Source organism: Populus euphratica, unplaced genomic scaffold, assembly GCF_000495115.2.
Source record: "Populus euphratica unplaced genomic scaffold, PopEup_1.0 scaffold943.1, whole genome shotgun sequence".
Classification (NCBI taxonomy): Eukaryota; Viridiplantae; Streptophyta; class Magnoliopsida; order Malpighiales; family Salicaceae; genus Populus; species Populus euphratica.
Window position 1 is genome coordinate 119,093 of NW_011500403.1, and position 22,749 is coordinate 141,841.

A 22,749-nucleotide genomic window follows, 5' to 3' on the forward strand; every position below is an offset into this window, starting at 1 on the left:
ACATTGAAATTAAACATTTTTAGAAATATGCAATTTTTTTTTTTAAGAAAAAAGTTGAGATTCTATTCACGTAGATTTTTTCAAGAAAAAAGTTGAGATTCTATTCACGTAGCATTTTCCTTAAAATAGAGAGTGCTGGTGTCGCAATTCAAGACCCCGTTTTGGAAGGGGAAAAAAACCCTACAAACAACAATTTAAGATTATATATATAATTTCCACCGTTATTATTGCTTTCTATTTTAATTTTCAAGAGTAAAAAATATATATATTTTACTTTTTCCTACCATTGTTGATGCTTGTGACCATCTCCCTGTACCGGTACCGCCATTATACCCCGTAAAACCTCTAAATTATTACAAGCATCACATTCTCAAATCTAGATTTCTTGTCCGTCACAAGATGCCTGTGATGGGTCTACGCAGGCGAAATTCTATCCCTTTGAACTTTGCTTTATCTCCAAAATACCCTTTTTGCTAAATGACCAAAACACCCTGCACGCTCGAAGAGTCAAGACCTCCGTGTTGACCCAAATGCCCATGCTTAAAACCCAAGTAGGCGGCATCTTGGACTGTTTGGGCATACATCAAGTACCGGTCAACTGTCTATCCTATGTATGATACAGAGACGACACCTTCTTCTTTTAGCTTAGGTTAGTTAAATAAAAAAAGAAAGAACCAGACATACCACAGAAAAAAAAAACATACTGTACAACATTGACAGAAATAAGTACTATGAAAAAACCTGAAGTAAAGTTGTATTTTCATGTCCAAGATCGTTCGTGAAAAGATGACACAACTTTGTGTAAAGATTGCTCATGGGAATAGCATCAAGTGGAGCATTCTTGAACGTGTAACTGTGTTTAAGCAGTTTTTTCATTTCATCTGGGACAGGATTCTTGCTTGCTCTATAGGCAAGCCTGCAAGGTACCGGAGGCTAACTTACAGATCGTGCTCTCCACCACCGGAGGCCATCGAAGCCGGTGTAGAGACGTCATTGGAGGCTGCAAGTTGTCGTGGGTTTAGCAAGGATTCGGATTTAGTCTCTTTGAAGATTAGTTTGTTGGGTGATTGCCAAATTGGTAAAACAAGCTTTGTGGTATGCATATATGACCTTTTCTTTATCTTCTTTCTTTTTTTATATTGAGTCATGGGTTAGCATGACTGGCGCTGGGATTGATTTCTTATATTATTCCCTTCTTTTTTTTCTTCTTTTTTTTAATGAAGATAAAGTATGTGGGAGATGAGCAGGAGAAAAAATGCTTGGAGATGACAGGATTGAGTTTGATGGACAAAACATTATTTGTTCAAGGTGCAAGAATTTCATTTAGTATATGGGATGTAGCAGGTATTATATAACAGTTTAACTGAGTTTTTTTTTTTTGATAATTTAAGGCTTAAGAATGTTTAACTGGTTTTTTTTTTGATAATTTAAGGCTTAAGAATGGAATTTTGTTATTTAGCTTCTCTTTTCTTTTTTTTTGGATGTAGGTGATAGCAGTTCACTTGATCATGTCCCGATCGCATGTAAAGATGCAGTAGCAATATTGTTCATGTTTGATCTTACTAGCCGGTGTACTCTTAACAAGTTAGGAACTAATCCCTTTTCTTCAATGCAAAACTCTAGGCATTGCTAGACTTTTCTAAGCATATGATTTGATTTGTCATGGCCTTGCAGCGTGGTTGAATGGTACAATCAGGCGAGAAAATGGAATCAGGTACCGATTTAAAGTTCCTTTCTTTACCAACAATTGATTCTGTAACCTTTCTGAAATGATGGTCATCAAATGCCTCATCATAAACCAATAATTAACATTGAAGGGATGAGTAATCCTTCAGTAATGTGACCTTGATTAACCTTGATTAGTTAATCATCATGTATGCTGATGATGATTAAGTTTGTGCATGAGCCCAGAAAAGGAACATTGATGTCAATTGAATCACTGAACCATAAAGCTACTGTTAGTTCAAGGGATGGTCTGGAACAATCTATGATTTTACCAAAACCAATTAAAGAGGAGCCACAAAATTAATGATGATTTCAATGCAATGTTTCATTGTTCATGATCTTCTTAACAGTCTGTGTATGCTTTTTTGCTTTTATTTAATGGGGTCTGCATCACTAGATCGTACAGTGAGACTTTTTTTTATAGAGTGGAGCCCTGGTGTTAATAAGAGACCAAACTGTTTTAATGTGAATGCTTTTTGTATCTCAAAGTTTTCTGTGCTCTGTTTGCAGACAGCTATTCCTATACTAATAGGGACCAAATTTGATGATTTTGTCCAGCTGCCACCAAATTTGCAGTGGACAATAGTGACTCAGGTAATTTACTTGTAATCCTCAACTATTTGATTGGTTTGGTCAAATTCATGGAGCTCGTGTGGATCACACCTGAAAAAAAATAGAATTTCACAGGTTTCCGTGCACCATAAAATTCAAATTCTGGGGTATTTCTTTTACTTTTGAAGCTTGAAGGTTATTTATTAGAAAAGTCCTACTCCAAGAACTAGTACTTAATTTTCATGATTATGCTGCCAAAAACTTTAAATTCAAGTATCATGTCTGCAGCTTAAGCTTGTTCATGCAGATTCACTTCTCCCCTCACGTAGGACTTAATTTTCATGAACGAGACATCCCATTGATTAGACTGTGAATTTGAAGAGTGGTGTGGGGATGGCTCAGCGGTGTTTGTCTTCGTGGCTGGACCATGCTTTTGCAAAATTTTAAATTGTTTTTAGTTTCAAATTATTTTTGTGTGTATTTAGTGTTAAAATAAAAAAATATTATTTTAATGTATTTAAAAAAAAAAATTAACAAGCAATCTCAAATACACGATAGGATAAGAAGAAGACCTTTTGAGTCCTAATTAGTCAAGTTTTGGTAAAAAGAAATTCTGGAGAAATTGAAGAAACTGACATTTCTTTGTATTTCCGTGTTGAAAAAGGAGCACAAGGGGCCACATGTTTCCCCATTGATTGATGAATGTTAATTAAGACTGGAAAGAACTGTGGTTAAATGTGCTTTAGGCCTGTCAAATTGAATTCTCTACTGTGATGCATTACAGGCAAGGGCATATGCAAAGGCAATGAAGGCAACCCTTTTCTTTTCAAGTTCTAAACATAACATAAATGTGAACAAGATCTTCAAATTTATCATGGCTAAACTCTTTAACCTGCCATGGACAGTAGAGAGAAACTTGACAATTGGAGAACCTATAATTGACTTCTAAAGGTGGTCGCTTTCGCACTGATCCTCCTGTACATAGCCGAAAGAGGGAAAAAGATGTATACAAGAGATAAAAACTTCAAGCAGCTCAGCAGATGGATTCTGCAGACCCTTTTTTTTATATTGTATGGTTCTCCTTGTTCTTTCTTTTTTTCTTCTAACTCTACACTGGATTGGAGATAGCTGCTGTTACCTAGTGTATGGTAAAAATAATGTTTTTTTTTTCCTCATATATTCCTCCATGTTAGAGAAGGAATCAGTGCTGCTTAAACTAAAATAATCCAAGCTGGTCTCCTCAGGAATTCTAAACACACTGTCATGCTGCTGCATGCCATTTTTCAAATCTGAGTTCACGTTTTTTCGACAGAGGAATAAAGCCCATATCCAGGTATGGACAATCAAAAAGACAGGAGAATCCACATTTATTCCATTTCCAATTTAAACTATAACCATCAATGGTCAGCTCCTCCCCCATACCTACCCCAATGCCCTACAAAAATTCCTTGTTTCAGGGGAAAATATTATCTTAAGAATAGTTTTATATTCGTTCTAATGAGATAAAGTATATATAACAACTTAGTACATGTTTATTAAGCACAACTTGGATCAACTTAGCATAAAATCTGGGTATCCAGATTTAAAAAAAGAAAAAGTTAAATGGATTTAATTAGTTTAATGAAGTTATGGGTCAATCTAATTTTTTTTATCGGATCATATCCAATCAATTTCTTTATTTTTTGTGAAACCCCGCCCTATGTCTTGAGTTGATGGGGTTAAGGATGGACAAGTTTAATAGCAGTGTCCTAGTCATAATTAGATCATTGCCCCACGTTGTATTATGTGTTAGGTCAATTTTTTTAACATAAAAATATTAAAGTATTATTAACATGTTTTTTTAAATTATTAATTTTAAATATAATATATGCTGAATTTTTTAAAAAATATGTTAGATAATATTTTTTAAAAATATTAAAATGTAATATATTAGATTAGCTTGAATTAATTCACAAAAAATTAATTAAAAAATATTTAGTTTAAAAATAAAAAAATAAATCTAGATAATCTAGATTAATTTAGACAATTCTCAATTGAAGTTGTAAAACCAGATAAATTTATTAAAAAAATAGAAAAACATAAAAAAAATAGTTAGTAATGCAGTATTAGTGTTGTGACTATTAGCCCAACAGTAAAAGAAACTTGTTGTTTTTTTATGTATCATAGTTCAAATCTTATTATACATGTCTGTTATTTTTATGGTGCTTTATATATTTATTAAATTTATAAGATATTCAGTGGACCGTAAGATTAGCCATAATATATACATCTCTCATCAAAGTGCCTTACACCCACATAAATTAAAAAAAAATAGTTAAGCAACACCTTTTCTGGAAGGAAATCATTGCAATGTTATGTCTCTCTCCCTGCCTGCCTACTGCCATTTTCTAAACTAGTCGGCTAACCATGTTCATGCACAGAGATTGGTTTCTCAATTCTTGCATAAAAATATTTAAAATTTCAGGACAGAAATATTCACATGATCAGTTTTCTTATTGTTTTCTTCCTGCCACATGAAATTAAAATATAAGTATACTTGTTTTCTCCCCCTCGGGGCCAGTTTGTTGATCATAATCTGTTGAGTCCACCACACGGCATCTTTTTTCCTGCCCATATTCATATTCCTTCACTTCAACTAAACAACAGAAATCCCACCATCGCAACGAAAAAGACCTCCAAGGAAAGGAAGAAGCTCCCTCCTCCTCCTCCATTTATGGTCACCAAAGCCTTTCGTTTGTTAACATTAAGGAAAAAAGAAAGGGTTCGATAGACCTGAGCATTATTTTTTAAAATTATGAACTGGATGCAACGAAAAAGACCTCCATGGAAAGGAAGAAGCCCCCTCCTCCTCCTCCATGTATGGCCAACAAAGCTTTCGTTTGTTAACATTAAGGGCAAGAAAAGAAGGTTCAAGAGACCTGGGCATTATTTTTTAAAATTATGAACTGGATGGATAAAGACGAGGCTTAAAAAGAAGTCTAGACGTATCAACAAGGTTATCTAACATATAATCGAGATCGATCGGCTATAAATTAAAATTTTTTCTTAATAATTAAGAGTTTTCTCTGTAAAAAATCCATACTCAAGAACCTTCTTGAGTAATACATACGAAAACATCAACGCATAATTATTCAAAAGAATCCATAATGTATAAAAGTAGAGATGAAAACACAAGCCATCAATGCATAATTATTCAAAAGAATCCACAATGTATAAAAGTAGAGATGAAAACACAAGCTTCCATCATCTTCAGCACAAAGTTTAGTGAATCATCACCAAGTTGCTGGTATTATTTCAAAGCGGATACCAAAATAAAATGGTTGTTGGGAAGACTGGTTTATAGGACTGATATGCTTACATTCCGAGATGCCTTGTAGAATCCCAAGACTATCTGTGCTCTTCCCATGTAGAACTCCCTATTCTCGCCATTATCGCCATCTTCATTGGAGGCATAAAGATTAAGTTCCTCCATTGCACGGCCGAAGTGGAGCAAGTATCTCAGCACATATAGTTCATTCCTCGTGCCCTTAAATCCCTTCACATTCACCACCCTAAGAGTCCCAGAGACGCAAAATTCAACTTGAAAGTTCCTTGACCAAAGTTTCTCAGGGTCGAATGGATAGGGAGGTTCATAATCCTGAAACGAACATAGTTTAAAGACCAACGTTAATTCTTCAAGTTCAAGCTACTCGGAAAAAAAACATTGCTGCGCGGCAGAAAATGGTGGCCGGATTTCTGCAAGAGTACTTACTGGGAAAATTCTTGCAGGGCCAATGTCTATGGTAAGCGTCTCTAGACGAGGACAGCTCCTTAGCATGAACTTGATACCACAATATTCATTACTGTGCAGTGCTGTTTTCAAGATCAGATTGCGGACTTCAAGTGGAGCTTGCAAACCCAATGGCTCGTCTCCGCTAGGAATAATCTGTGAGTGACCATCAACATAAGAAAATGATGTTAGTCCCAAATAGGCGACAGTATTAAGCTTTAATTTACTGTAAAAAAGAAATTTCTGTGGAAACAAGATTTTCCCACTTCTCCTTTTATACAATCTAGTCAATTAGGTCAGAATCTATTATGATTTAAGGTTGAAGAAATTGTCTTCTAGGGAAAATTAGGACTTGTTTTAATGCCCTGGATAAAAACATTTAATTTACATTTATGAACGAAATCTTTTAGCTTCCTCACTAATAATATATGGATGAAAGGATGACATTGCATAAAATCACAAGTTTTGTAACTCAAATGTACTGTTAAGGATTAAATTGAGTGTTTTCAAAATCAAATCATAAATATAAGTTTTGCCCCTTTTTCAGTACAAAACATAAATCATAATTGTAAGACTAAGAGAGAAATTGAAGGAGAAGATGATCCATGTATGAAAACTAAAAAATTATGATAAATGGGATCGGTGCCTTTGAAAACTTCTGATTTTTTTCCAATATTTTGAAATGAGAGAAGAAAAGCAAAGCAAAATTGTATTGTATACTAGGAGAAATTAAAAAAAAATCTGGGGGTTTGAATATAATATTGACAAATTATTTTTTTTATAGTAATCAAAAATATTATAAATAAGACTTCCTTATTAAGAAGATGAGGGCTGCAAGATAAGAAAGATTGCAGGGAAATAAAAAAAAACATAAAAAAAGCAAGGAATTTATAGTCTGGACTAGTTAGTCCAATTTATTATACATTCAGAATTTTCACAAAAATTAAAGTCTGTGTAATTAAAATTTTTAACAAAGGACTTCAACTAAAAAACCAACCAATAAAAATGAGGTCAAAAATCACATTCTAATTTGAAGTTTTGAAGTCAAAAATCATATGATCATGCACTATTTAAATTAACTAGTATAATCCTTTACAAATTTTTCTTTTACTAAACTGAATCATTTTTAAAATTTATGATTTGGATCTATTACACTAAATCAACTAAAAAACCTATTCTAGAGAGACCATGATATCGGACAAAAATGAATGTTAATGGGTGGAACTTTGAACACTACAAAAAACCTAAGGAATCAATATTTTAAGTTTTCATTTTCTATTTTTTTATTTAGTTTTTTGAAAATGAAAACAAATAAATTGATTGTTTTGACTTTTTTGTAATTGAAAAAAGCTGGCAATTAAACCAACAATCATTGTCACAATTGTTTTAAAATCACTTTGTTTGGTTTGTAAAAACTTTGATGATGAACTCTTGATTTTTTATGTTTTTTGAATTTCTATTTTTATATTTAGTTTTCAGAAATGGAAAAAAGAAAAAAATAAACGATACCAAAAAATCCTTAAATTCTTAGAGTGAAAACATCGTCACCAAGGAGTTTAGGCAACAGCATATTTTGTCACATCTTATGATACTTGGCGACTTCATTACACATCCCTAACAACTTTAGAATTTGATCGCAACATATAAATGAAGCAGCAGATCGTATAGCAGAAGATTAAATCAGATATACCAGTTCTATCTATTTTTTTATCACACAAATTAATCTTATGAAATCAAGACTACAAAAAATGTAAGGCAAATTTGAGACAATATTTGCAGGAACTGGGAATTCTTACATAAAACTGACAAAATCTGTCTAAATGTGAGAGGCAACATAAAATTCACTAGGAAAATGGTTTTAATTAAGACATAATGCCAAAAAAAAAAATGTAAGGATCTATACCTGTAAGAAGACACTGCAGACAGTCAGAATTCGAGCAGCAAAAAGCTCTTGTAAGAGATCATAAAGTAAGGCACCAACTTCTTCAAATTCAGTCTGCATCCCAAAATCAAGTTCAGCCTCTACCATGTCACGTTGGTTCTCCAAGAGAAATTGACCCACTTTTCCTGAGTACTTGAAGAATTGAAATCTTGGTCCTTCAATTAATAACCATTCATGCCTAAAATCACATTTGTCAAGAACCAAATTTTGTAGCCTCAAACCTGGCTTGGATACCTCAAAATATTCCAAGTTCCAACACTTTTTCAGACGCAAAGTCTCTAGCAATGGACAACTCTCCAATATAACCAAAATAGATCCAATATTTATGTTAATCCACCCCAGAGAAAGGCTCTTTATTGCACTAAAGTTAGTGAACTTAGATGCATCAAACCTGCACGAAAACAACTTCAAGGATTCAAGAGCCTGGCCATGTTCATAAACATGTGAAGGCAATTCAAATACTGCTTCATGATTCATAATTGCGTCTTCTCTCCATGTAGGATCAGAGAAATCTAGTCTTAATCCTGTCGCGTTATGCGAGGTGGCAAACTTGACAATGTTTTGCATATCGACAAGAAAATTCCCTGGCTTTGAACATCTGAGTCCAAGTGTTTTGATAACCTGTTGTGAATGGTTTGCAATAAACTGCCGTGCAAAGTTGATGAAAACTTCTCTTTGAACTTTTTGATTCTTCTCAGATTCATCAAGTTTAACAAAGTTGTTTTCATCGAAATCAACGTTCTCCACTTCGCGCCAAATATTAAGCCATTTTTTGGACAAGATGCATGTTCTAGCAGCTTCTTTGAATGACAGGAAACTTGCAATGATTATGAGTAGAGAACTTGGCAGGTTTGAGAACATGTCTGTGTTTCTGTCCATGATTATGAAGGGGTTTGTCTGAGAATCTGAAGAGACAGTTGCAGAGGTTTTTTATAGCGAAGAAATGAAGTTATTTTGCACAGTGACCTTTTGTTTCCCGTGAAAGGTTGTGTCTGTCTGTTCAGAAAATTGAAACACAGGCAGGGAAAACAGCCCTTGACTGGAAAATTAAGCAAGGAAGATGGGATTGCAAGACATAGGACTGGGAAAATGAGAAGAACATTCAACCAAGAATGAGCTCCTTAATTTGTTGCATCAAGAAAGAAAAAGAACTTGTATATATTATGGATCTGATTCTCAAAAAAACAAAAAACTATTGGACCTTTATTTTCGAGTGATTCAATTTGATTCATAATTGGTAACACTCAAAAATCACTAAACAAAAAATTCAATATATTACCAAATAAGAAAAAAAAAAATCTCATCGGCACAAGTTGGTAAGCCAAAACTGAAAGTCTCATCGGCGCCTCATCGGCACAAGTTGGTAAGCCAAAACTGGTGTAGAAAAAGACCAAAGAACATTTATGAGTTACACATGGTTACTTACCAAATTTATCATCACCTTGCTGTAAATATTTTTTATTACCACAAGAAAAAAATCATTTGTTCCTTCATCGGCACGTTAATCTTTTTCTTGCCTACAAGAAAATAAAAATCATTTGTTGCTTCATCGGCACGTTAATCTTTTTCTTGCCTCATCGGTGTTGTAATAGCTAGTGTTTGGCTGCACTTGCACTATTGTACTCGCCCCTATGTTAAGAAGACTTAAATTACGTGCTCGTCACTTTCTTCATAAGAATAACTCTATACATTCGGAATTCTGAATTAAGTTGGATTAGAGAGCATAATTTGAGTTAACATAACTTTCTTTTGTTAAGAAACTAATTCTGTAACACAGAACTTGGATCATTAAAGCATTTGGAAGAGAGAATAGAAGAGGAAAGATTATTGCATACCGAAGTTCGTAAAGGCAAATGATATTACATGCAGCACTTCAATGTAACAGTTCATTAAATGATGTTTCTGGCTCTTTATTACTTCACCGTTGATTAGGCACAGTTGTGGTTACACATCGTTTTATAAAATTTTAATTTTAATTTTTAAAATTAATATTTTTTATATTTTTAAATTACTTTGATATACTAATATTAAAAATAATTTTTAAAAAATAAAAAATATTATTTTAATACATTTCTAGAAGTAAAAATACTTAAAAAACAACCATTACCATATCCTCAACCTCAGTCTAAACCTTGGTCCATTTTCTTTCCATTACTTTTATATTGGACAAACAAATAAACCAAGATAACAAATAACCATACCATCAATGTGATTAGTCAAGAAAGGATCAAATACAACGGCCAGTTATGCAGTACACATGACTGGAATGGCCACAAACCTCAATCGGCAAAAAAACTACCATAATAAGACCTCCTGAGCCTAGGCAAGAGCGAACCAACTGAGTTCTCACATTTGACACAAGACCACTCCGATCCCCAGATGAAGCAAAATAAGCACTACTACAAGGTCTCATACATATCAGAATATGGATTTGATGGATAAACAAAATGTTCTTGATTCTCCAGAATGCTGATGTCAGAAAATCATACTGGAGAAGCCACATAATGAACATCATTCAGATGAGTTCTCGTGCAGCAGTACATATTCTCGGCTGAAACAAAAACAGGACATGTAAATTATTTACAATGAGCAGAGCATAACCAGCTTGGGAAAACTCATTCAGAGTTCTACAAACATTCATGTCAATGTGAAGCATTTCATACTGGTCAAGAATAGAACAGATTTTTCGAAATGTCAACTTTCCACTGGAATTAATCTCTATACAAAATAGTGTTTCACACATCAAAATGCAACTTACTAATACATAATTAGCTTCCGACTTTCGTTTTGCAAAGCAGGAAACAAATAGGCTGTGACTACTACTAAATTGCACAAAGCAGGAAACAAATAGGCCGTGACTACTACTAAATTGCACAACATTCAGATTCAAAGTTTGCCTTCTAACAAAAAAGAGAGTTTTGTTATGTATAAATGGTAAGGCAAAAAATTATGAGATCTATAAGCTCCATCTATAAGCAGGAAAAAAAAAGAAATTATACTCTTATATAGGAGAAAAATGGCCAAGATAAAATAGAATAGATTGAAGCTATATCAAATATATAAGCATCAAGGGATAAAAAAATCACAGCTTCAACTTTTAGAATCAGAGACAATGGTATGCCACTCCACTTCCCAATAGCTTTTGAAGAACATGGAAAAGCAGACCCAAATGCCCAAAGAGATGAACACAATCAAATCACAGACAAAGCATATATTGTATGAATACCAAAGAAAAAGAACCTACTTCAGCCAGTATAATAACAGCGGAGAGGCAAAGAAAGTTTAGCATGATTCATACAATAAAAAATAGAAATTGCATTTTGATTGGAGGCCTACCTACTATTACCAAATTTTATTGTGTCCTTTTCAAATAGTTCATAATAACGCTGAGGTTCAATGGGATTATCCTGCAAGTGCAGAAGAAATTTTAGATTTAATCACAGCAATAAATAAGAGAAAAGCTCAGTATATGCTAACTTGATATTAAGAGAGATTGCTCACATTAATGAAAGTTTTATTTGTACTTCCAAGGTCCATTACGTAAGGCCTGTCCATGGCATATGGAAAATAAAAAGTTACTATGAGATGTGATAAATTGCCATTCATCAATGAAAATAGTCATGACACAGCTGATTCTTACCTTACTTGCTTTTTTAACATGCCATCAGGCTGCTCCTTTTCTACTTGCCTAACAACCAGAAACATGAAATCATAAAAATGTCCTGAAACAGCAAAGAAGAAAAATTAAACTGCTAATTTTAGATCTACCGGAATTGAATAACAGCATGTTGCTTGCTGCATGATGGATGGTCTGTAGGAATATCTGCCACCCTCCTTTCTCTCCCAAAAAGGTAACAGCTCTGACGATGTATATAAAGGGGTTCTGTTCACCAATACAATTGTTAGAAACATAAACATCAGCCAAAGGGTGAGTTAACAGGTTTCTTCCATAATCAGAAATTCCATCCTGAACAAGGACTGACCATAAGAGAAAAAAATCCACATGCAATATCAACACACCAAGTACAGAAAAGCTCTGGTAAAAACAGAAGGAAATTAACTGACTATTGACTCCTTTCAGATAAGGGCTAAAGGCTGTGCACTCTTTTCAGAGGAAAAAAAATTATTTTGTTTAGATTGGAAAATTAAATTGTTCAACGTTTATACACTCTTGTTTTTGGGAGCATTAAAGTATTTTAAAGAGCTCTTCAAGGACAACTAGCAGGGGGCAGAACTTGAGTTTTTGGAATGGGGAAGGGGCACAATATGAAAGCAATCAGGGTAGACTTGAAAATTAAATAACAAAGAAAAATCCATATTAATAATACATAATTGTTTGGGGGTGCAAAACATGTATTCCTATTAAATAAGCCTTAAATGGAGGGGTAGACTAAAAATCTTCAAATTTGAAGGACTAAAATTTAAAATTTCTAAGACTTCGGTGGCACCCTCATAATAAAGTACAGTTCTGTCCTTGAGAAGCAGGGAAAGAAATTGTCAGGAAAACAAAAGAAGTCATGTAAGTTCTTCACAAGACTACAAAAAATAATTGAATTTTCCCCTTAAGAAGTGAAAGCTTCAAGACCTAACCAAAAGGTCCACTTCTGACCTGTATCCTGGCATCTTACATATGTATTGAAATGTAACCCTGAATTCTACTAAGATTTTGCAGCTACTATATACAAATTTGTTTCGACTATACAGTCAGATAACCCAGCATCAAAGCAAGCCAGACACATTTTAATTTGATGACAGTAAAATTGCATGATTTGAGAAGGCAATGGATGATGTCTGATTCATGGATTTCCATGTCTCCCAGAAACATATACATATACAACATGCATATGCAGGACTTACCATTCAGAGCCTCACCGCCCTTAAAAACATAAAGTCGCCATCTTATATTGGGTTTCTTAGCATCTGGGGGCTCGGTGAACAGCAATGTAACACCTAGAAAATGAAAAAACCAATTAGCATAAGTGAATATGAAAAAGGAAACTACACACAGCATGTGTTGGTAAAGCTTTTTCGCATCAGGCATGAACCAATGAAAGAAAGAAAACAAAAACAGAACATGTTTTGGCTCAATTTGTAAAACTGCTTACGGAGATCAAATCCACCATCAATCAAGAAGCCTCAAGTGCCCGTGCCTAATTCTTCCTCTCATATGGATGTAATTTCAAAAGGTATAGCCTATATGTCACTTCAGGGAATCTACTGTTTTCTTTCTTGCCTCCCAAATGCTGTTAAACTTCCCCAATTATTTTTCAAATGACAAAATAACTGAGTAACTCTACATGGGTTCAACTAAACTGACCAGAAAAATGATGCGTTTATGTCAAAATATGTAAAGCAATTGCACGACAAAAAGACCCCTATATCTAAACCAACTAACCAAAGATGCCAACTTTTAGCTTGCCACCAGATTTGTATAAAAGAGGAGAGAGAGAGGTTCAGCAGAATTATTAGTGATAAGGGAAAAAAAAAAAGAAAGGAAATTCTCTTCAGTGAAACTAAAAGCAATGTACATATCACCCACCTCTAACTCTATTGGTTTCGGCAGCAAGCTTTCCAGATAGCTCAAAAGAAGGTTCTTGCTGCAATTTGTAAAGATAATGATCAATACTAAGGTCATTAGCCAGACAAAAGGAAGATGTATTTCTTAGCCAAACAAAAGTATGTTTACAAACTAAATAAAGAGCATTAAGCATGGGGAAGTAAAGCAAACACACAAGCTGTTCCTACCTTCTTCTTGACTTCCAAAGCCTCCTCAGCAGCCTTCATCTTAGCCACAGAATCATCATAATTGTCATCATCGCTATTCCTGCCCAAGCAAATTTAAGTAGGAAAATTTATTATTATTATTATTATTGAGGTGTTTCTAAATAGCATTTCCATGGCAGAGGCACATTACCAATGTTCCAGTCCAAACATGAGAAAAAGAAAAGCTTAAGAAGCAGCCTACCTTTGTTCACCTCCCCTTGAGTTTGTCTCCTGAAATGATTAGTTTTTTCAATTAGCGTTTGTTAGAGAATCTTTTCAAGAAAAGCAATTCCAAAGATTCATCAAGTTTGAAATCTTAAAAGATATACACAATCCACAAGGCACTTTCTGTTCAAGGAAAAGTAGACTTCCGGCCAAAATGATTTGGGGCCTTAATTTTCTAGCAAAACATTCCATAGGTTTCCATTGGGATTCTTTATACTCTTGCAACTTCTAGGGTTGGGATTTTGTTAATTATAATGTTTCTGGCTAGTGGCTACTTGTTTGGTTTTTGCTATGGATTAGCATTACAGTGTGAAAGCAGTTAGGGAAAGGGGCAAAAGAGGAGATTTATGGTTATAATGAGAGATTAAGGGGTTTGGTGGGGTTTCTGGATGAGATTTATGTTAAAGTTAATGATTTGAAATTCATATGCAAAGTGCAACCAGTAAGTTAACAATGGGAATTGAATGGCATTGTTTGTAAAGGTTATCAGCTTTTAATACTACCAAGTTTCCAACAACTTCATGAAAACATATACAAACCTTTGAATCAAACAATAAAAATTACACAAAAGGGAAAAACGAATTTATCAAAATTCAAATACACAAATTACATTTAGTTTGTAATTTTATCGAATTGCAAACAGAAAAACAACACAAATTAGCCTACATTCATCAGCAACATTGTGAAGCAGACAATTTTTAACCACAAACAACACGATAATAAGATAATTTAATAAGAAGAAGGAAAAAAAAGATGTTTAGACCAAAGTGTTGTTAGGGGTGAATATCACCAGACACCTCATTGCGGTCTCTCTCTGTTTGAGGCAGCGGCGATCGAGACCCATGCTTGCTCCTGTTGCGACGGCCTGATTCCAATGGTGAAGTAGACCGCCCCCTATGTCTTCCTCTAGAAGAAGACTTTCCTTCAATCTCATCCCTCCCTGACCTTCTGTCCTTCCCTATTTCCCTCTCTCCTCTTTCTCTACGATTCCTCTCAGCTTCTCCCTCCCTTTGCAAACCCCTATCGCCTCCCTTTCCAAGACTCCTTTCATAATCTTCTCCCTCACCCTCTCTTTCCCTTCGTGTGCCACCCTTCTCGCTTCCCTTTTTGTCGTGATTCCTGTCAACCTCTCTATCTCTCATTTTTGCACCCTCTTTCTCATCTTGGGATCTCCTTAATCTTTTCGTTCTTGGCGAAGGAGACCTCCCGCGATTTGAACTTCTCTCTTTTTCAACTGGGGAGCGGTCCCTTTGCGAGCTCCTGTGTCTTGCTGGAGGAGATTGAGGAGGAGACATCTCCCGCTTCTTGGGAGATTTATTATTATTATTACTGCGGCTAGAGCGTTGCTGTTGTTGTTGTTGTTTCTCTTTCACTGGGGAAGCATCTCTATCTCTATCTCTATCTCTATCTCTATGAGAGCTTCTATGTCGATCCCTGTGTGGAGATTGGGATAAATTGCGCCCCATTGCCACTGATTTTTCAATTCCAATGGACACTGATGATAGTAATAATAATATAAACCTCACTTAAACCCTAAGATTTTGAGGGAAGAAAACAAAAGCAAGAACTTGGCGAACACTTTGACAGCTAATAGTCGCCTGTAACGTCCAGAGAAAGTGAAGATAGGGTTTTCCTTTTCTGATTATTTCTTTCCCCACATGCCCGGTTCGGTCAATGTTATAAAATCCGGACCGGTCTGATCAGTTAACCCAGTAATCAGTTGGGTTTCATTTTAAACCAGATTTTATATAAAAACTGCATTATTTTATTTTAAAAAAATAAAACAATATTATTTTAATAAAAAATTTGAATTAATCAACTAATCCATAAATTAATCCATGATTTGCTTTGAGTTGGCCCAAACCGTGAGAACCGTCTTGTAACCATGGGTGTGGTCTTAAGAAAAGGAAAGCTTAAAATATATTCTCTGACTAATGGGTAAAATTTTTACATTCAAACTATTTTTATTTTAATTATACCTGTAAATTGTTTTGATTTTTAATTAGAATTCTCGTTAAAATCACTTAATAAAAAAAAAGGTTAAGCTTTTCATAAAATGAGCTACTTTCTTTTAATTATTTACTCATGTTATTTTGGGAATTAGGTTAAATTTTATTTCAACGTATAAAAAAAATATAAATATTATTAATATATTTTCTAATAAAAAAATAAGTTGTGTAGAATTAATATATTGATTTTTTTATAAATTCAAAAATAACATGAATAATTAATAAAATTATAATTTAATTTTAAAAAAATTAAAAAATAATATTTTAATAACATATTAAAATAATAATATACTAAATTGACTTTAATCAGACTGTAATATATATTTAAATATGCAACTTGAATTATAAAATCAAGATATTCGTATAAAAAATAAATTAAATTAAATTATAAACTATAATTATTTATTAACCCAATATTAAATGATAAAATTTTAAAAAATTTAATCAAAAGCAAAATAAAAGACCTAAGTCAACTTAAGTTAACCAGCCAAACCTATAATATAAGTAATTAAACTGAAATAACATCATAGATAATAAATTAAAATAAATTATAAAGTTTAATTTTTAATCAACTCAAGGTTGATGGATGAAATTAAAAAATAAAAAAACTAATTAAAGTTTTTTCAAAAATAATCTAGATCAATCAGGTTAACTCACCAAATTTGCGACCTGCATTATAAAATTAAATAACCTTATATAAAAAAATTAAAATAAATAATAAATCATAATTCTCAATCAATTGTTGATAAATAAAATTGAATAAAAAAAGAACAACAAAACCAATCTAGTTGGTTTAATCCATCAAACTCAAGACTCGGGTCATAATAATAAAATAATCTTATAAAAAATTAAAATAAATTATAAATTTTAATTTTCAATAAGAATTGTTAAATAATGAAATTTAATTGTTAAATAATAAAATGAATAAAAAAAATAATATGTAAAGGTTTCCCTCCTTTAATTAGTTCTTGTTGATAAACGTACAATTTGAAATTAAAATACAAATGAAAGGCTTGAAGCTTTTAATTGAAAATTTATAAAAAATTAAGAATAAATTAATACTAAATAATGTTTGGTGGCAAAGGAGAAACTAAACTATTTAATTATTTAAAACATTTAAAAGAATTGGACTATTTGAAGGCACTCCACTGTCAAGCAATAAAGCAGTTGTTTCTTTTTGCTTTCATTTTCAATTTATTGTTTCATTCGTTTACATTCTTCAATGGCATAATTAGATGGAATTCGTATTGTCATTATGGTATAATAACTAAATACAAAAAATACTAAAATGTAAAATATGGAAAATAATAAATTTATTTTATCATATTTATTTTATTTGTTTTTTAGCCTCTAAATAAGAGATAAACTCGCAAAAAAATTAGTGGAGGGAGAAAATAATTAATTCTTGTGATTTTAGCTGAAAAACAATTAAATTTGGTGTCTAAATATTTTAAAATTTGATATGTTAAAGAATAATATAAATTATATTTTAAAATCTTATCTAATAGTTTAAGTTATTGGGTTGAGATAATTCTTTGATATGGTATCAAAACTTTCATAACTAAATGATTATGAATTTGAATCTCATTATTTTTATTTATTTGATAAAATTTAAATACAAAGTAATATATATCTGTATAAATTTTAAAACCTGAAAAGAGCTTTCAATTAAGAGATTGTATTAAAAAATAATATAAATTATATCACGAGATCTTATCTAATAATTTAAACTATTATTTATTATTAATATTAAAATTATTCAAAAAAATAAATTGAGACTTGGAAATATTTGTGCTCTCGAATTGATTTTATATTTTTTTGACTGATTTTGGTAATTTCAAGAACATATCTAGATTTGTTGAGTTATATATTTTACGTTTTTATATGTTTGCAAGTAAAGCATGTTATTTGGTTCAAAAAAATAAAATGCGAGTTTTGGGCTACTTAGACTATTGGAATCTAGAAAAACAGATAACATATTATCTCCCTTAATAAATGACACATTGTCCAATTTATGTTTTTTCAATCACAAGAATATGAGATAAATGACATGTTAATAATAATAATAAAAAAAAAAAGTAGCTTAGGTGTGCACCCTTGGCCTCCAAGCCCTTGCGCAATTGCTACTATGGGGCTAAATGTTCAGCCTAACCCTTTTAAGTTGTTTTTTTGTTTATATATACTAAAAAGAAATTATGTTGATTTATTTATTTTTTAATTTTAATATGGTTTTTAAATAATATTATAAATTATATTTAAGTTTTTATTATTTTCTTAATTATTATATATCTAATATGAAAATAATAATACTAATAATTTGCTTGTGAATTTTTTTTTTTTAAATTTTTAACTTGATTTTTTATATGATTTTAATATATTTATCATCGTTTTAGCTTCCAATCACATATATGGACATAATATATTTTTTTCAACATACTTAATAATCATAAAATATTTTCTTAACTGAATAGTTACTGAGGGGAAAAAGCTATTTTCCATTAAAAAAACATAATAAAATCACCTGTAAATGCATTTTTTTTATTTTTGTGATTTTTATATTCTAAACTTCAATTATAACACTAAATAGAAATATAAAGATAGATTATTTTGGTTAATAAAAAATGTTATAAAGAAAAACTTGCAATTATTATGGTGAGAATAACAACATATTCACGGTAAATAAATCTAATGTTTGATAAAAAAGAAAAGAAAAGAAAAGAAAAGTTTGGATTTTAAATTGAAGAAAAACATAAATATTAATCCCTTAACACTTTCCATGGATATTAAACAAATATTTGAGAATAATATAGAGCATGGTTTTACGGTAATATTAAGACTAAAGGTCACATATTTTCTATGTAAATTATAAAGTAGTCCCTCTAGTTTTACAAAATGAATTAAATAGTCTTTTTAGTTTCAAAAACCATCATGCATAATTTAATATTATTTATTTCAAAACATTTATTCCCTTTTCATCAATAATTTTAATTTTACCTTTTCGATTTCTTGAAATAAAATGGAAAAGAAACAATACAAAATGGCTTAGTGATGTTTCAAGGACTTAATTGCATCTTGATGAAAAGAAGAAGGATTGAATTACATTAATGGGCTAGAAGCCCAAAACGGGTTTTCAATGGGAATCCAATCTGTGAGCAGAAAATGGCTATTGATAACGAACGCTGAAGTGTTTGTTTATTTTACATGGGCCATAATCCTGGGCTTTGGACCTGGGTTTCATGGATTCTGCTTAAGCTAGGCCTACCCTTTTCATTGCTGATTTATCTGCTTCAATGGGCTTTCATAGTTAATCCCAAGCTATCACTCCTACAAAGAAATAAGGAAGACTTAAATTTAGCAACAAACCAATTTATTCAATCTCAATTGCATGCCAAATCCATAAATTTAATCAATTAGGTCTCAAATGTTTTCTTTATTTCATGGATTCTGCTTAAGCTAGGCCTGCCTTTTTCATTGTCGACTCATCTGCTTCAATGGGCTTTCATCGTTAATCCCAGGCCATCACTCCTACAAAGAAATAAGGAAGACCTAAATTTAGTACCAAAACTATTTATTCAATCTCAATTGCATGCCAAATCTATAAATTTAATCAATTAGGTCTCAAATGTTTTCTCTATTTCTAAATCGTGTTATTTTAATAGTTTATGTCTAATGCATATATATTTATACACTAAAGTGTTTTTAACCCTAAAAACAATTCACAAAAATATTAATAAATATCAACTTTCGCGGTCTAATTTATAGGTATATCATGAGATTCAAAATAAAAAATACTTGATTGAGAATTTCGTGATAGAATTTATATAAAAGGATAAAAGGATGGCCTAATTGATAGAATTTATAAGTTAGGGATTCAATTAAGAATTAGTATGTAGGTTTGGGACTAAATGGGATGTAATTGTATAAAAGGACGGCACATGATATTCCAAATGTAATTTGCAACAAAAGAAAAGGAAGGAAAAATTTATGCACTAGAGTGTTTTTTACTCTAAAAACAATTCATAAAAATATTAATGAATATCAATGTTCGCAGTCTAATTGATAGGTATATCATGAGATTCAAAATAAAAAAGACTTGATTGAGAATTTTGTGATACATTCGCGGCCTAATTGATAGAATTTATAAGTTAGGGATTCAATTAAGAATTAGTATGTAGGTTTGGGACTAAATGGGATGTAATTGTATAAAAGGACGGCACATGATATTCCAAATGTAATTTGCAACAAAAGAAAAGGAAGGAAAAGTGGAGCTCATCTCCAAGTTGGATGGTGCCATTAGATGTTGTTTTCTTGTTTTATTGGCTGACTTATATATAATTTTTTTTATAAAACAATGGAATTTTCATTAAAAATAATGTTAAATATTACACAAAATATGATTAAAAAAAAAGGGTCTAGACTGTATAAACCCTAAAGCCTTGAAATGGGGACGACAAGCCATGTTAACTTCTTCCAACCACACTTCCCAAGCTCCTTGTCTTGCGAAAATGGAAATTTTCAATTGCTCATCCCAATGAGCAAATGCACTAGTGAAAAAGATCGAACCACGTTTAGCCTTAAATACCTAGCCACTTGGCCTTGAAATGGGCAACGGCGAGCCAAGTTTACTATTTTTCTAGCCGAACTCCTTGTCTAGTCAAATTCAGAAATTTCAATTGCTCATCCAACACAGCATCTGCACCGGGGAAAGATGCATTGAATTGCATGTTAGAAGTCAACTAGGCTTTCTGCCCGCGTTTCATCGTGGAGCCATACTATGTTTTTTCTTAATTTAAAAGATAAAATTTTGTGGTTTTACTTGTAGATTTGATTGGGTTAGATAAGATAAGTTTGATTTTTTTTTAATTAGAGGGAAAAAATAGAAAATTATAATAAATAGATTAAATTTAATAAAATAAATGATTAAAATAATTTAAAAATAAATATTGTTTCAAAAAGAGATAATTGATGCATCTCAATTAATAACCCATTAAAAATGAAAAAAACAAAATGAGATAAAAAAATAAAAAGGTTTTGGTTAATTTAAGTTAGTATGATAAATTTATAATTTCAATAATTAAGATCATGCCAATTCAAGATATTTTGCTAAAATCATTACTTGAATCATGATGTTAGAATAACCTAATAAAAAAATAAAAAAAATTGTAAAGCATATTTTTTAAAAGAAAAACATCAAGCCTTGTTAATTTTTCAAACCCATAAATTAGATCATTAAACCAAAATACATTATCTAGAAAAACTATGAAGTCCAATTTTTAAAAAACTATTTTGAATTTTACAAAAGGATTAACAAAACAATAATTAAAAGAATGATGATAAAAATTGAAATATAAAATTAATTTTATATTGGATTGAAATGTGAAATTGAAATGTAAAATTGACATAAAAAATAATTTAATTTTTTTATTGAAGGATGAAATTGAGAAGAAAAATTACTTTAATAGAAGGGAAAATTGATAAAAATAATATATTATAATTTTGAATTGAAGGATAAAATTAAAAATAAATTAATGTTTTACAAAAAAACTAAGAAAAAAGTTAAAAAAAAAAAATAAGAATCAAATCAAAAAACATAATACCATAAATTTGCATTGAAGGATATAATAAAAATAATAATAAAATCTTTAGAAAATAACAAGGGAAAAAAATTATAAATCAAAAGAATAAGAATCAAATATTTATATATATATAATTGGAATTGATGGATGAATTTGGAAACAAATATTTTTTTATAAAAAGATAAAAAAAAAAATAAATAAATTTGAAATATAAATAATAAAGAAGATTAGTGTGTCATTTCAAAATAATAAAATAAAAAGAAAGCTTCACAAACCAACCATCCAATAAAAACACATATTACTTGAAAAAACAAAAACATAGAGGCACTTTTATAACCATGGTGGTAACTATGATGGTATGATATTTTTAAAATGCTATGTATGCATTAAGCCTTTACGCTTATCACATATTAACTTAAAAGTTTTTTGGAAATAGATGGAAAAGCTCGTTGAAATCTTTTTTTTTTTTTTTTAGCTTTCAAGAGTTGTATAGTTGTTTCACCATGCTTTTTTTTTTAATTATTATTAATGGTATGATATTTTTAAAGTGATATGTATGCATTAAGCCTTTACGTTTATCACATATCAATTTAAAATTTTTTTGGAAATAGATGGAAAAGCCCGTTGAAATCTTTTTTTTTTTTTAGCTTTCAAAAGTTGTATAGTTGTTTCACCATGCTTTTTTTTTTTAATTATTATTTTCAATGCTTAGTGAAAGAGCAAAGGACCCCTCATTTAACATGATAATTGTGTAAAAACTATTGTAAAAATAAAAAAATTATCATTTGACTCTAATTTTATATATTTTTATTTTAAGGATGTTTTAGTTATTTCATTGTACAATCTAAAAGGAAAAAAAAAAGAGATTTATTTACCTAAAATCAACTTGTTATGGTTCAATGGACCTTGTCAAATGATAAAAATAATTCCAATTACTAATGTTAAGTTTTTTTAAGTGGAACCATGAAATCATTATCACTAAATTTCCTTGCATAAAAAGTGCATTCCCAGGTAGCTTTTGTTAATCCTTTTGCTTACAATCTATTACTACATTGTTTTTGGATAAACATGATTTCTTTTACAATGCAAGAAGATATATATGTATATATAATCAAAGAGTAAAATGTAATACATATACATACATATATATATATATATATATAATTAAAAATTATATTTAAAAAACAT

At 31.1% G+C, this 22,749-nt stretch overlaps 3 protein-coding genes and 1 long non-coding RNA gene across 5 annotated transcripts; 2 read left to right on the forward strand and 2 right to left on the reverse strand.

The window, feature by feature from the left end:
• The first annotated feature begins 591 nt into the window (after positions 1 to 591).
• Positions 592 to 3,565, forward strand: LOC105114448 (septum-promoting GTP-binding protein 1). 2 transcript variants are annotated; one of them, XM_011010996.1, is made up of 6 exons: positions 592 to 1,095; positions 1,224 to 1,344; positions 1,488 to 1,584; positions 1,675 to 1,714; positions 2,236 to 2,319; positions 2,585 to 2,708. In XM_011010996.1, the coding sequence occupies exons 1-6, from the start codon at positions 763 to 765 to the stop codon at positions 2,648 to 2,650; spliced, it is 741 nt and encodes a 246-aa protein (XP_011009298.1). In that variant the 5' UTR covers positions 592 to 762; the 3' UTR covers positions 2,651 to 2,708. The 2 variants fall into 2 exon arrangements, with proteins under 2 accessions (XP_011009298.1, XP_011009297.1); XM_011010995.1 differs by lacking the exon at positions 2,585 to 2,708 and adding an exon at positions 3,062 to 3,565 and having other exon boundaries at positions 595 to 1,095.
• Positions 3,566 to 5,466: 1,901 nt separating this feature from the next.
• Positions 5,467 to 8,867, reverse strand: LOC105114449 (F-box protein At3g62230). Its single transcript, XM_011010997.1, has 3 exons — positions 7,950 to 8,867; positions 6,029 to 6,202; positions 5,467 to 5,914 (listed from the first exon to the last, which is right to left on the reverse strand). The coding sequence occupies exons 1-3, from the start codon at positions 8,865 to 8,867 to the stop codon at positions 5,615 to 5,617; spliced, it is 1,392 nt and encodes a 463-aa protein (XP_011009299.1). The 3' UTR covers positions 5,467 to 5,614.
• A 1,296-nt stretch (positions 8,868 to 10,163) lies between these two features.
• DDL (SMAD/FHA domain-containing protein) lies at positions 10,164 to 15,607 on the reverse strand. Its single transcript, XM_011010998.1, has 10 exons — positions 14,774 to 15,607; positions 13,954 to 13,982; positions 13,734 to 13,812; positions 13,528 to 13,585; positions 12,846 to 12,938; positions 11,757 to 11,871; positions 11,629 to 11,676; positions 11,490 to 11,535; positions 11,325 to 11,395; positions 10,164 to 10,539 (listed from the first exon to the last, which is right to left on the reverse strand). The coding sequence occupies exons 1-10, from the start codon at positions 15,440 to 15,442 to the stop codon at positions 10,500 to 10,502; spliced, it is 1,248 nt and encodes a 415-aa protein (XP_011009300.1). The 5' UTR covers positions 15,443 to 15,607; the 3' UTR covers positions 10,164 to 10,499.
• On the forward strand, positions 10,546 to 10,967 carry LOC105114450 (uncharacterized). The gene is made up of 2 exons (XR_840134.1): positions 10,546 to 10,797; positions 10,840 to 10,967. It is a non-coding gene; the product is annotated as an uncharacterized LOC105114450 (long non-coding RNA).
• Positions 15,608 to 22,749: the final 7,142 nt, after the last annotated feature.